Genomic DNA, 15,756 nt, shown 5'->3' with positions numbered 1-15,756 from the left:
AAAGAAAAAAAAAATTAGAAACCATCTTATAGTCTGACAAATAATGTAACATTAATATACAGGGACTTGTTTCAAATGCAAATACTCCGTGGGTAATACCGAACAATGAATCCAAGTTGCAGAACATCTAGCAATCATACTCTTTGTTGCAAAATATGAACAAAGTATTTGTTTACAGAGCAAAGGAAACAGGATTTCAAAGGACAGGCACAAAAAATGGATTTAGAGGTGAATATTACCCACTGCAAAGCATGTTGCAGAATGTTTAGCAATGGAAACAGTGTACCTGATAAGTAAATTGTAGATTGGTCTACACTGTGATTATGAAAGCTGACACTGAATCTGGGATTTGTAGCCAAAGATCTCCTCCTTTGTGCAAGAAATAACAAAAACAAGCAATACAAAATTTGTGAAAAGATAATGAAATGTGAACCATTCAACATACATGACAAGAGAGATGCTAAAGAGGAATAAATACCCCAGATAATTAAGTGTAAAGGATCTTCTCAATACACAGCTTCTCACATCTTTATGTCATATGGTGCTGTCCATTGTCTTACATGCATTGTTATAAACTTTGTGCATCATTTTCAATATCCAGATGACCAAGTGACATAGTTCACACAAATTACCTTACATTTCTCTGTCCAGCTGAGCACCATAACAATTATTATTATAATATTTCTCTCTCTTGTTACATGGTACAGACGACTTTTTTCCATTGACATTTTTAATTCTTGATCACAAAAAATAAATCTTACATTTTGTGGAGACTCGGTGTCAACTTCTTTATATCTCTATCATATGTGTGCCTTAAACATTTTTATGCATACAATAATGTCTTGTAATAACAACAACAAGAAAAACAACAGAAGCAAGAGGACTCTAAAGACTAGTTCAAAAAATGCAAGTCAAAGGATAAGGAATTTGCTCTTCTATTCACTGCGTAGGACAGGATCAGTTAAAAGTAACAGTGAATTAAGTGACATACTGAACAGTTTGCTGTTAGCATCCTTTAGTTGTCAAGTCTGGAATATGATGTTAGCTTGTATCTTCAGGGGGCTGCTTGTTGCAATACACTAAACTTCAGCTCTCGAGGTTCTTGGAAGTCTCCCATGATTTGTTCATTTTCCCGTCCTGGGTGAAACTGAATCTGGGTGAACAGAAAACATTTCACGAGATGCATTCACTCACGTCAACACTTCCTTCCACAATGATAATTCCTCCATATTACCTTTTTAATTCAACACTGGAAAAAGTTATTTTGAAGTTACTGACTGATATGTCAACTATACACAATGATTGAAACGACTGTGTTATAATATTGGCTACTCACTAGTGTTGTTAGTAAAGAACACCTGCTGTCATTATTAAAGAAAATATTTTCATGTTTAAAAGTACACACAAAGAATACTTACATCTGAAATAGTCTCTGCAGCATGAACACTCAGTTCTGGAAGACGTTGCCGCATCCCATTGCTGTCCACAAGTAAGGGCTCAACTAGGTGTGCAACGTAATCTGATTCAAATGGCATATCGAAATTAAATCCTCCGCTATCCTGAAAACAAGGGGAAATAAAAGCAAAATAATGTTCAGTAAGAGACAAGAATAATAAATTGTGGAAAAATTTGGTATGCTATTTTGTCTCTCAGATGTAGGTGGTTCCAGGAACCTGTACTTCTCATACAAGATACTAATATAACATCACTCACCAAAAAGCAGAAGCATTGGGTTGTCAACAGGCACACACAAAAGAAGGAAAACCTGCTAGCTTTTGGAGTTATCCTTTGTCAAGCTGGAGTAAAATACACAGACACACACACACACGTTCACACGCCTATGTCCCTGTATAGCGCCGGCTAGTGTGTGTGTGTCTGACAACTCAACACTTCTGCTTCTTGGTGAGTTATATTCTACAAGAACTTCCCTCCAACATTAACATCATGTCATTGTTTTTGAAATGTTTAATTTATTTTGATACTGAGGGAGGTGGTACAGTGAATCCATTTTCAGGAGAACAGCATAAAAACTGCATGCAGATAATGTGTTATATTCACAATCTTAATACAAGACAAGCGTATGGTTCCTGAAGAGGAGCACTACTTTTTACTTTTCAGTAATTGCAGGGGCAACCGTCTGGATGATTTGACTGATCTGGCCTTCTAATATCAACCAAAATGGCCTTGCCATGCTGATACTGAGAACGGCTGAAAGCAAGAGGGAACTACAACCATAATTCTTCCCCGAGGGCATGCAGCTCTACTGCATGGTTAAATGTCGATGACATCATCTTTGGTAAAATATTCCAGAGGCAAAATAGCCCCCATTCGGATCCAGATGGGGATTACTCAGGAGGATGTCATTAACAGGAGAAACAAAACTGACGGCCCACAGATTGGAGCATGGAATGTCAGATCCCTTAATCAGGCAAGTAGTTTAAAAAAATTTAAAAATGGAAATGGATGGATTAAAGTTAGATAAAGTGGGAGTTAATGAACTTTGGTAGCAGGAGGAACAGGACTTCTGTTCAGGTGAATACAGGGTTATAAATACAAGACAAAATAGGGGTAATGCAGGAGTAGGTTCAATAATGAATAAAAAAAATAGGAATGTGGATAAGCTACTATGAATAGCATGGTGAACAGATTAGTGTAGCCAAGACAGACATGAAGCCCACACCCACCACTGTAGTACTGGTTTATTTGCCAACTAGCTCCGCAGATGGTGAAGAGATTGATTATTCAGATATTAAGGGAGATGGAAAATTTAATAGTTATGGGGGACTGGACTTCAATAATAGGAAATGGAAGAGAAGGAAAAATAATAGGTGAATGTGGGCTGGGGGAAAGGAATGAAAGGGGAAGTCACCTGGTAGAATTTTGCACAGAGCTTAATTTAATCATAGCCAACACTTGGTTTAAGAATGTAGAAAGAAGGTTGTATATTGTAAGAGACCTGGACATACTGGAAGGAACGGAAAGCAGAAAGGTGGAAGGAGTATACAGAGGGTCTATACGAGGGAGACGTACTTGAGGGCAATATTGTGGAAATGGAAGAGGACGTAGATGAAGATGAGAAGGGAGATATGATACTGCATGAAGAATTTGACAAAGTACTGAAAGACCTAAGTCAAAACAAGGCCCCAGGAGCAGACAACCTTCTGTTAGAACTACTGATAGCCTTGGGAGAGCCAGCCATGACAAAACTCTTCCATCTGGTGGGCAGGATGTATGGACAGGAGAAAAAATTACCAAACTATCAATTTAATAATTCACGGCTTCAAAGAGCTAACATGAATTCTTTACAGAAGAATGGAAAAACTGGTAGAAGCTGGCCTTGGAGAAGATCAGTTTGATTTCCAGAGAAATGTAGGAACACTGAGGCAATACTGATCCTACGACTTCTCACAGAAGATAGGTTAAGGAAAGGCAAATCTACATATATAGCATTTACAGACTTAGAGAAAGCTTTAGAAAATGTTGACTAGAATACTCTTTTTCAAATTCTAAAGGTAATATGGGTAAGGAAGTGAAAGGTTATCTACAATTTTTACAGAAACCAAATAGCAGCTACAAGAGCTGCAGGCTACGAAAGGGGTGCAGTGGTTGAGAAGCGAGTGAGACGGGGTTGTAGCCTATCCCCAATATTATTCAATCTGTATATTGAGTAATCAGCAAAGGAAACAAAGAAAAATTTGGAATAGGAATTAAAGTCCAGGGAGAAGAAATAAAAACGTTGAGGTTTGCAGATGACATTGTAATTCTGTCAGACACACCAAAGGACTTGGAAGAACAGCTGAATGGTATGGATAGTGTCTTGAGAGGAAGATAAAGATGAACACCAACAAAAGCAAAACAAGGATAATGGACTGTAGTTGAATTAAATCATAAATGGTCAAAGATTATAGGATATAAAATGTAGACTGGCAATGGAAAGAAAAGCGTTTCTGAAGAGGATAAATTTGTTAACATCAAAAGTAGTTTTAAGTGTCAGGAATTCTTCTCTGAAAGTACTTGTATGGAGTCCAGCCACGTATGGAAGTGAAACATGAATGATAAATAGTTTAGACAAGAAGAGAATAGAAGGTTTTGAAATGTGTTGCTACAAAAGAATGTTGAAGATTAGATGGGTAGATCATGTAACTAATGGGGAGGTACTGGACTAAATAGGAGAGAAAAGAAATTTGTGGCACAACCTGACTAGAAGAAGAGATCAATTGGTAGGACACATTCAAGGGATCACCAATTTAGTACTGGAGGGAAGCATAGGGGGTGGGGTAAAAACTGTAGTGGGAGGCCAAGAGATGAATACAGTAAGCAGTTTCCCAAGATGTAGGTTGCAGTAGTTACTCAGAGATGAAGAGGCTTGCACAGGATAGCGTAGCATGGAGACAACGACAACAACATTAGCTATGCTTCATTGTCAAAAATTGAGAGCATGATTTGTATTCCTGTCTAATGATGTTCAGCAAGTTGGCTGTAGGCATTAAGCCATCAAGATTTAGGTTTTCCTACATTGCTTAAGATAAGTGCCAGAATGCTTCCTTTGAAAAGAACATGTCTGACTCCCTTTCAGGATCTAAGATCTGAACTTGTGCTCTGACTCTAATGACCATACCTTCTTGACAATGGGGTGTCAAATTCTAAACTTTCTTCTCTCATTTTATGATACAAATTGAAATAATTAAGCTGGCAGTGTACAAGGGAAAGACAGGTACATTTCTCTGGATGTGAGCAAAAGATAAATTGAGTAATATCCCACACGTAACTGAATACTCACAACATTGTTTATTTATCAATTTCAAGTTGTTACAGTATTTAAGAAGCCATTAAGAACATCTAGAGCATTACACCTTACATGACACTTATTAAGTCTAAGGACACAGACCTCTTGTGATGCAGATTCTTTCATGAAGTATTTTAGCAATGTTGTTAGTTGTTTTGCATTCCCAAACTCTCAACTGTGAACAGATATCTCAATTGGGCTCAGTTTGGATGTTGCACTATGAACAAAGAAAATGTACTTATATTCCCCTGATATAATATCATCCTGCACTATAAGTAGCTAGTTTTCCAAGAGTGTGACTTCCATTTTCTGTACATATCTCCTGCCATTCACCCAACCTCAATACAGCAATGAGCACTACCGAATAGTGTAAGGTAAGGCATAACACAGAATAACTCAGCCACTTTCGGTGACAGACAAAATTGCTTCACAATAAATGAGAAGGTGTTCACACAATAGTGTTAGTAGACTGTATGTGGGCAGTTGGAGGAGATATGGCAGTCAACTTTTTTTTTATCTGAAATAGGGTTTTTTATGAGACAAATTCAGTGCTCTTATTATGCCATAAGTGTGACAAAAAGTTGCAAAGCATGAATTTATCTAAATATTGGACTCTTTGTTGTTCTTGTGGGGGTTAAATGGTAGACAACCTAGAAATTAATGCAATTCTCGATAGAAATGTGCATCACTGACATAACCAATTGTAAATTGCATTTCGTATACATTGACTGACATGCGACAGAAGCACTGCCTGTACACATAAAGTTTGTAATGAGGTTTGGTAAGTGTCATCTACAGTGCATTTTCACTGGTCATTTTTAATATTCAGTTAGTCTTAAAACACGAAGAACTGGTGACAGCTAAATTATAGGGATAGTCATTAAATATGATCAAGAAAGCAGAATAGTTACCAACATAGCTGCAGAATCAGCAGATCTTTTGTGAATAATTTTCAAGTACTTATGTACCTAGACTGGAGGCACATTTATGGTTAATACTGGAGTGTTCTATCCTCAAATATAAATATTCAGAAGCTTTGTGGACAGAGTAACAAAGGGCCACATTTTTAATTCTACCTTGAATTCCTTGATTTCATGCATCCCTAATTTCTTTCACGGCTACAGTCAACTTAGATCAAAATACCAAAACCTACTTTCAGTCCTTGACAAGGAAGTATACTGTATTCTACTTTTAAGTTAATGAGCCTTGTTTTAAGGCTGTGAATACGGCACACAATCTATATTCATTTTTAGTTTTAGCTGCAAATAGTATTAAAGCATAAATGCTCGTGCGTGTGTGTGTGTGTGTGTGTGTGTGTGTGTGTGTGTGTGTAAGAATTGCAAGATCCTTCAATTGGGGTATGTAAGATGTGATGTTATCTACTTGGTTTGGAAACATTGGTCATTCCATAGACCCAAGGATAGTATAACGTTTTAGGTTCCTACATGAAATTTTATTGAACTTCGAGAAGGACGCAGAAAAGGGCTACAGGACTTTTTTTCTAATTTAGTTCCACCAAAACATTGTTTACTAGATCATATATGGCAATGACTGCCATAATTAGACAGTTATTAGTGTATCAGTCCAAATGCTAAGCACGAAGTAGTACATCAGGAGCACTTGCTTCGCACAGTTGAAGAAGCAGTGGCCTTTCTTGCAGTTGTGTTACATTCACTTGTAGCCTTTTCAAGTACAAGTAACGTATAGCAGAATAACAATAATAATATAATTCTACACAAGTTGGCTACTTCTCTTTGTTAATATATACCTCATTCCGCATCCCTGCAGATCCTGTATCATTTTAATCTATGCCTCCTCATTTATGCATTTCTGCTTTCTGTATTCAATTTTTTATTACAATTAAGGTGTGTGGTATGACTCATACAACAATAATTAGACAACAGTAAAGTATTTCTCATTTATGCTCTGGTGCAAGATGACATCTGCTATGCAGAAGCAACATTGAAAATCGTTATCTTTTAATGTTACCTCCTCCTGCAATTTCTTCAACTTCTTGTTGGCAGGAAATGTGCCCAGTTTGTGCTCTCCCAAATGTGCCAAGTAATTATCTTCTTTCACTGTATGAAAATTACATTCGTTGCAGCTAAACATCAAGCCATTATCTAGACCTGTGGACGATGAGGATACAACAAAGTTATTTGTTTAAGTAAAGCATTTTCATGCAACATTATATGTTAAGGCATTTTTTTAAAAAATAAGTACATACTAATACTAGTACATGTGGGCTATCAATTAGTGGACTATTAATTAGTGAATTGATTCAAGAGGAAAAATACTTCAATATGCTGTATTATATACACAGCTTTAAAATAAATAAATAAATAAAGACTCATCAGGCAGGAAACCAGCAAAATAGATTATGCAAGTTTAGTTAAGAATTGGATTGTATACTACATTAAATTAAACAACAAGGTCAATGTCTTAGAATATGGAGTTTATACACGGATACATGAAAGGGCCAATTATCATTTAACAAAGGCATTTTTGCAGCCAGCAAAAGACATTGCAGGTATTAAGAGAGAAAAAGAAAAGAAAATATCAAATGAAACAAGAGAGCTGAAACCAAAAAGATGAGAGCTTCAAACTCCTTTACTGAGGCAGCTATTATACTGCTACTGGGCACAAATTTTTAAAAAAATAAAATGTCACTAGTTAGGATTTCTGTGACTTATCAAAAGTATTTGATTGTATCAATCGTAATATTCTATAGCAGTTTAGGAAATGGGGAGAATTCAGAAAAGTCACCCAGAACCCTGCATCGGTGGAGACTTGACGGACTTCTCAGCCCGTCTGTTAAGTCTTCCTGGATCCAGGGCCTTGGTCGATTTTTCCAAACTCTACCCATTTCCTAAACCTTGCCAGTCATTTTCTTTTATCCCTCTTCCTTACCCTTCAACCCTTTTGCCAGACGAAGGAGCCTCTGGGTCCAGAAGCCAGCAAATTTCCTTAACCTCTACATGCAATTTCTGCTGCTGCCACTTGGTGAGTAGATTTTTTATCTATATATTTATATTATATTTTGAAAAAACTGATTATTTTTGTTGCTATAATATTGTATTAGCTCTCTCTTTTACATACACAGTTTAGAACATGACTGATTTAGTTCCTATTTAAGAAGCAGGATGCAGGACATTACTGTAAAATGTTCAAGAATGCATTTGGGTGTGCACACTGATAAAACCATTAATTGGGAAAATCATATAGTTAACCTGGCAAAGCATTTAGGTTCAACTACTACTGCCACAGGAATGATTGCCAACTTTGGGGACCAAGAAGTCAGCAAGTTAACAAGTTTTGCATACTTTCATTCACTGATGTTCTACAGGATGTTATTTGGCAGTAACTCCTCACTTAAGTGGAGGGGGGGGGGGGGGGGGGGGGGAAGATCTTTGAACAAAAGAAAGTAATTAGAATTATGTAAAGTTTTCACAAATGTACATCTTGTGGGCATCTTTAAGCAATTGGGAATATTGTCCGCTGTCTCACAGTATATTTATTCAGTGATGGAATTTGTTCTCAACCATTCACTGTAGTTTGAGAATGATAGATGTATTCACAAATACAACTCTAAAAGGAAAATTCATTTACATCATTTACGTTGTTATGAATATGAGCTATGAAATATGGACTTACTAGTTAGCTTTTGGGTTGGTCGGTTGGTTGGTTTTTGGGGAAGGAGACCAGACAGTGTGGTCATCGGTCTCATCGGATTAGGGAAGGATGGGGAAGGAAGTCGGCCGTGCCCTTTGAAAGGAACCATCCCAGCATTTGCCTGGAGCGATTTAGGGAAATCACGGAAAACCTAAATCAGGATGGCTGGACGCGGGATTGAACCGTCGTCCTCCCGAATGCGAGTCCAGTGTCTAACCACTTAGCTTTTGGGTATTGCTCGTATGTTCGCAAATCAAAAACTTACTTTTTTATGCGGAACAATACAAACAGTTGAGAACTGTCTTAAGTTACTCAGTGATTCCACTTGAAATGTGGGGCTTTTGTGTTGTGACTGTGCTTATTGGGAAAACAGTTTTCAATTCATGTCTCGCATCACACAAATATAACAAGAGGGGAGGAAACTTCAAGAACCAAGTAACAGTTGCTGACGATGATGTACCGAAGCCAAAATGATGGAGGACACCCCTTCATATCACTGCCAGCTCCAGGTGTCAGTGGCAGTTCATAGTCACTATTGACCAATGTCGGTGAAGCAGTTGGGAACGCAATGAGTACGTAACGTAAAATACATTGGGTGTAGAAGATAGTTCTGGTAATGACGTGAACCTTAATTGCAGACATTTCAGTGATGGGAAATAGAGCTGATATACCATGGTATATACAGAGAGTAAGAATTCTAACACTGGCAACCTTCATCCCATGGTTATTGGGAAATGAATACATTTTGCTATCCCTTGTATTAAAGTGATATATATTTCACTAGCAGAAAAGAATGGATCGAACGTATAATTAAACGATTTAGTCACTGCCAGTTCTATTCTTCAATCCAAGGGAATTTCTGAAAAAGAAGCTTATATCCAAAAGCACTTAATATATAAACAAGATGCATCAAAAGTGTGCAGGTACATATATCTGAAGATGGATTGTTAGCTGAACTGATATCCCAAGGTAAAAATAATACATTTTAGGAGGCTAACAAAATTAATAGGTCGAGATAAGAGGCAGGCTGAAAAGTAATTGTGGACTTGCGTACTAATGTTTGATAGCCAGAAACTTCACAACATGTTTTTATTTATGATTCCAGATGTGAAATGTCACCCCATATTCCAACAGTGAAAATCTGCTATAATTGCTTACATTATGGTCATACTAGTAAACAATGTAAAAGACACTGCACCAATGTGGCAGACGTCATGATAATGGAAGATGTAGGGTAACATAATTTGTATGTATTCACTGTGATGAGGAACTAATTTGTTAACTATCACAGAGTATTATAATACAGTTATAATAGTACAAGGGGCCCCCAAGCAACTAAAGTGAGAAATATTTATTATTTACATTTTGCTAAGAGGCTGCCTTTTCACCTGTTGCCTTGCAGCTGATGCAACAACAACTGACCAGATCACTTGACTTGGGTACTGCAGCCAAAAAAACGTCCCTCTCTTCTGTTCAGAGCCGCCACCTACAGTAGGAACTAATGGCTTAGACTTCTTCACCTTCGCATCTCCGTTCTCCTCTGAGGTGGGTCTGGGACTATTGGAGCTACCTTCACTCATCCCCATAGCAATCCTCTCCACGGTAATCCCCATGAGCAAATAAACTGATATGGTTTCTTTTTATGAAGATTATACTACTTAACTAGCACACACTGCATTCCAATCCTGACTATAACCTCAAATGTATGTACAAACTGGTGACAGAATAAGGATGTCAAATTCACCATTTCTGGCTTTGAGGTGCCACATACAAATTAGTACGACACGAGCGGATGCATGAAACAATCGTGCAGGGCTGTCCAGCTGCACTGTGATGTAATGGATGAGTGTTTAGCCCAGTCAGTCTGGACTGCCTACTGCAGTCTACTCATTGCCACCAACAATACCACAGCTGTGTGAGTGAATTTGACCTGACCCATCTCCTCTGCCATCTTCCCACCAGGCCGCATCACTCTGGGTGCTACCGTCACGTCACCACTCGATGCTGCCACGCTGCCATTTGTCAATCGACAGATTGAGTCGCGAGCTCTGCCACCAGGGAGACACTGCCAGGGATGTCCCCGACAGCTGCTGCTAAAGTCTTTTGTTCGTTTGATGTCTGTAATCTAAAGGTATGTCCACAACACTGTAACAGGGACAGTTAGAGATGGCTCCAGAACTGCTAGCTTGGATGGAACAACTCCGGGTGGAGAATGAGGACCTGCAAAGGCACCTTAATTAGGCATTAGGAAATGTTCGTTGATTCCCAGCACCATAAGTAAACGAGCAGAAAATGTCTGTACTTTCGTAATACATTTAACAGATACAGGGAAACTGTTCACATATGGTGTTGGTAGACGTTTACAACATGAAGTTACAAGGAGAGGCTTGCGCTTATGTAAATTCTGTGGACGGGCAGAAAAATACAAAGGCATTTGATGTCTTTGCAAAAGGACTAGCGGATGAAATCAATGTTAGACAATCAACCTTTATCACTGATATAGGAACACAAATAAGTGTACTGTTATTATATCTCATGGTCAAGAAGTAAAACAGTCACATTGTAGACTGAGTGGATTGGGGAAAATGGTAATTTACCCAATAGGTTCACAAAATCTGGAACTAGAATACAACGACACACAACTACTATTTCGATGCCTAGGTAAGCACATTTAACTTCCAAGCACAGAAAGCCCAGATTGGGGGAAATGCCTACCACTCTGGGTAATGTTCCCCTTATTTGGACACGAGGGAGTCCAGAACGAATAGTCACATTCCAACAACCCACTAAAGCACGTAACACAGTGTTGAAGTTAAACTACCTGTATACCGACAAAATATCAGCGGTTCAGGGAAAATCATTTGGACAGAGGTAAAGAAGGATTTTTTAAGAGGAGATATTTTTTTAGTGGCTCCATTAACAAATAATTATTTTTGATGATGAACAGACACATGTGAATCACAGTTTATCTCAAATGAGTGTTTCACAAATTTTACAAGTGAGCATAGAAATTTTTGGAAGCATAGACATTAAAATTCTTGGGGTGACACACACCAAAGTGCTCGAAATTTGAAAACTTATGCTACAAGGGAGTACACCAAAAGTCACCATTGATCAATGACCACTGAATACTTGCAACCCAGAACTGCTCCAAGTAGACACTGGCAACACAATTCATTGTCTTTGTTTACAATTGAATGACACAATTCATTGTCTTTCGTAGCCTGTGCTTCTTCGTGGAACATAGTGCAGACAGCTTACTGTCACATATGCAACTAATTAAACTGGTCCCCACCCAGTTACTATCTCATTACGAACTCCTCCATGACATAATAAATCAAGATATAGATTATGTTCAAAAGCAACTTTGTAACATAATGGAAACTTTAATGGTATTTTATGTATTACAAGCTGTGTTTTCAACACAAACTTCTTTCATGCACTAGTGGATATATTAGTGTTGGCAATACAGACTGGCCTGCAAAATAAGCTGAGTTCGATTTTAATTCCTGCTGAATCCTTGCTTCATACCCTTATGAATATGTCAACACAACTATGACTCCCCCCACCCTCTGTCTTCAAATGATATACCCGTCACTTCTAGTTTTATACCACTGTATTATAACCATATTATTGTAAAGCTGATTCAAGATTACCTCAAAGTTATTCTTGACTTGAGGATACCTCCCTCTTGTCTGAATTGTAAACTGAAAGGATATATGTTTTACACATTCCCATTCCCTGGAAATTTACTCACAAGTACTTAGTTAGGCAAACAAATGACTAATGTCAGCTGAGATCGACAGATGTCTACAGCTTTGTCTGATGGAGTTGCCAGTAGAGCTCAAAAATACATTTGTTCCAATTTAACTTCATACAACAACACTTCTTTGTGAAACTTTTGTTATCAGCAGAAACCAAACAATCACCGTGTTCCCAACTGATAGTCAAAGTAAGGCAACCTTAGCTACACCACTTAAGAAACAGCTATTTATGTGCCATCCAATACGCCATTCTGGTTTCACTTGTGTATTACAATCAGAATTTCACTCCAAACACGTTTTCTAACACATTACGAGTAATGCTGAGTAACAGGAATTCTGTTGAACCATCCATCTACAAAATCCTTGGCCCTGGATTTTGGTTCTCCACACAATTGACAGAAACTGTGAATGCTAATATTACACCATTCTTGTTATTCATTCTGGAATTTAAGTTCTCTCTCAGCACACATCTTGTCTTATCAGTTCTCTTGGATACTAACAACACCGTATTGCTCAAATCTTTGGATCAGCAGCAGCAAAAAATCACACTAGATCAAGCTGCTGCCCATGTTAAGGCATTCCACTAGCACGATATTTTATTTAACATGACTGTTCCCATGATAACTTCCACCCTGCTTGCTATTCTGATACTGAGCATGACTACATACTACTGTTTCATGCGCAAGCTACATAGTAGAATGCGTACAGACACTCCACGTGATTACATGCCTTGGCCTAGTTCCAATGAATTGTACCAGAGTGAAGTGTAAAACGTTTCTATTTATGGGACATCCACAACTGTCGTTATTTATTATTGTCAATGATAAAGTCCACTAGATTTGTAAAAATTATTTGTTTCTAAAAAGGAAAGCAAAACTTGGTTTCAGCATCTATGTCCCATCTTCATATGCAAAATTATAAATCAATAATAACACCTATTCACATCATTAACATAAGAAAAACTAAAGAGAACCAACAGAAATTCTTCAAAAAAAAGCGCTGTATGTACATTAAAATCTGCAAAATGCATAACTGAGGTTAAAATAGCTTAAAACAGAGCATTCCTGGTACATGGCATAGAACAAGATACCCTCTTCAATGCTATATCTGCCAGAAAGCTTCTCAAAGAGGAGGACCTACATTAAATGACAAAGGTCCCCAATTAATAGAGCGGAAACCAACATTGAATCAAATAGAAAGTATTAATGGGATGACTTCCCAAATCTCAATTATGTAACTTCTAATGTCCCATGGTTAAGGGCATGCCACACATGGACTTGCATGAAGACAGGTAGGTGGTCTTTCGAACATGAAATGTCCAAAACAGGGTGTTATATACACAGTGCACCTGTAGGCATGTGCGAAAACACAGTGGAACCCCCTGAGTAAAATTTATAACTCACCACTGCTGCATATACACTCATCATACCCATATCAAGCACAACCTGAAGTTAAAATGCTGCTGGGAGCGGCCATGTGCCCATAATTGGGCAAGTGGATGGCTCACCCCATCTGATAGCCAAAATTTGTATTAATGAAACCACTAGAAACAAGTCCGAGAAACCACAAACCAGCATCCACTGAAGTGGAAGCTAACTTCTCTCATGTAACAGCGAGGCAAGAGTAACAGATTACCACGTCTGCACTTGAATACCCTGCAAACCAACCAATAGGATCCATAAAAAGTAAACTGATATAATTTCTCTAATGCCACTCTTTGTACCAATACAAAGCCATGGTGCAACTAATGCAAATGGATAAAAACCTATTAAACATTTATAGGCTATCAGCAATTACAGTAGAAGCAGCTAAGTTAGAGCAATATCGATCACATTAAGAGCAATATTATTCACAGTAAGAAAAATCATTACAATAAAAAGCACAAAGAAAGATTTTTAAGGAACATTGCTCACAGCAGCACTGACCATATCAGTAAAATCCAAAATAAAACCATCATCATCATCATCATCATTTAAGACTGATTATGCCTTTCAGCATTCAGTCTGGAGCATAGCCCCCTTTATACAGTTCCTCCATGATCCCCTATTCAGTGCTAACATTGGTGCCTCTTCTGATGTTAAACCTATTACTTCAAAATCATTCATAACCGAATCCAGGTACCTTCTCCTCGGTCTGCCTCGACTCCTCCTACCCTCTACTGCTGAATCCATGAGTCTCTTGCGTAACCTTGCTTCTCCCATGCGTGTAACATGACCCCACCATCTAAGCCTGTTCGCCCTGACTGCTACATCTATAGAGTTCATTCCCAGTTTTTCTTTGATTTCCTCATTGTGGACACCCTCCTGCCATTGTTCCCATCTACTAGTACCTGCTATCATCCTAGCTACTTTCATATCCGTAACCTCAACCTTGTTGATAAGGTAACCTGAATCCACCCAGCTTTCGCTCCCATACAACAAAGTTGGTCGAAAGATTGAACGGTGCACAGATAACTTAGTCTTGGTACTGACTTCCTTCTTGCAGAAGACAGTAGAACGTAGCTGAGCGCTCACTGCATTAGCTTTGCTACACCTCGCTTCCAGTTCTTTCACTATGTTGCCATCCTGTGAGAATATGCATCCTAAGTACTTGAAACCGTCCACCTGTTCTAACTTTGTTCCTCCTATTTGACACTCAATCCGTTTATATTTCTTTCCCACTGACATTACTTTCGTTTTGGAGATGCTAATCTTCATACCATAGTCCTTACATTTCTGATCTAGCTCTGAAATATTACTTTGCAAACTTTCAATCGAATCTGCCATCACAACTATGTCATCTGCATATGCAAGACTGCTTATTTTGTGTTCACATATCTTAATCTCACCCAGCCAGTCTATTGTTTTCAACATATGATCCATAAATAATATGAACAACAGTGGAGACAGGTTGCAGCCTTGTCTTACCCCTGAAACTACTCTGAACCATGAACTCAATTTACCGTCAACTCTAACTGCTGCCTGACTATCCATGTAAAGACCTTTAATTGCTTGCAAAAGTTTGCTTCCTATTCCATAATCTTGTAGAACAGACAATAACTTCCTCCTAGGAACCCGGTCATATGCCTTTTCTAGATCTATAAAACATAGATACAATTCCCTGTTCCACTCATAACACTTCTCCATTATTTGCCGTAAGCTAAAGATCTGGTCCTGACAACCTCTAAGAGGCCTTAACCCACACTGATTTTCATCCAATTGGTCCTCAACTAATACTCGCACTTTCCTTTCAACAATACCTGAGAAGATTTTACCCACAACGCTGATTAAAGAGATACCTCTGTAGTTGTTACAATCTTTTCTGTTTCCATGTTTAAAGATTGGTATGATTACTGCTTTTGTCCAGTCTGATGGAACCTGTCCCGACTCCCAGGCCATTTCAATTATCCTGTGTAGCCATTTAAGACCTGACATTCCACTGTATTTGATGAGTTCCGACTTAATTTCATCCACCCCAGCCGCTTTATTGCACTGCAATCTATTGACCATTTTTTCCACTTCCTCAAATGTGATCCTATTTCCATCATCATTCCTA

At 38.2% G+C, this 15,756-nt stretch overlaps 1 protein-coding gene across 2 annotated transcripts in view; it reads right to left on the bottom strand.

Moving 5' to 3' along the window:
* The window catches only part of LOC126091902 (uncharacterized), a 113,714-nt gene that overhangs the window by 715 nt on the left and 97,243 nt on the right, over positions 1–15,756 (bottom strand). Inside the window, exons 9-11 of one of the 2 annotated variants that reach the window (XR_007521279.1) lie at positions 6,776–6,915; positions 1,419–1,559; positions 992–1,153 (exon numbers count right to left, since the gene is read on the bottom strand). Coding sequence is in view for 1 of the 2 variants with exons in the window: in XM_049907203.1 (XP_049763160.1) it covers positions 1,055–1,153; positions 1,419–1,559; positions 6,776–6,915 (380 nt within the window). In the remaining variant the exon portion in view is untranslated. Of the gene's footprint in view, positions 1,154–1,418; positions 1,560–6,775; positions 6,916–15,756 lie in introns of both variants that reach the window. The other variant, XM_049907203.1, reaches the window with a different exon arrangement.

The sequence above is a fragment of the Schistocerca cancellata genome, chromosome 7, assembly GCF_023864275.1.
Source record: "Schistocerca cancellata isolate TAMUIC-IGC-003103 chromosome 7, iqSchCanc2.1, whole genome shotgun sequence".
NCBI classification, from domain to species: domain Eukaryota; kingdom Metazoa; phylum Arthropoda; class Insecta; order Orthoptera; family Acrididae; genus Schistocerca; species Schistocerca cancellata.
The sequence above is the reverse complement of the archived record's forward strand: the minus strand, read 5'-3'. Positions and strand labels throughout refer to the sequence as shown.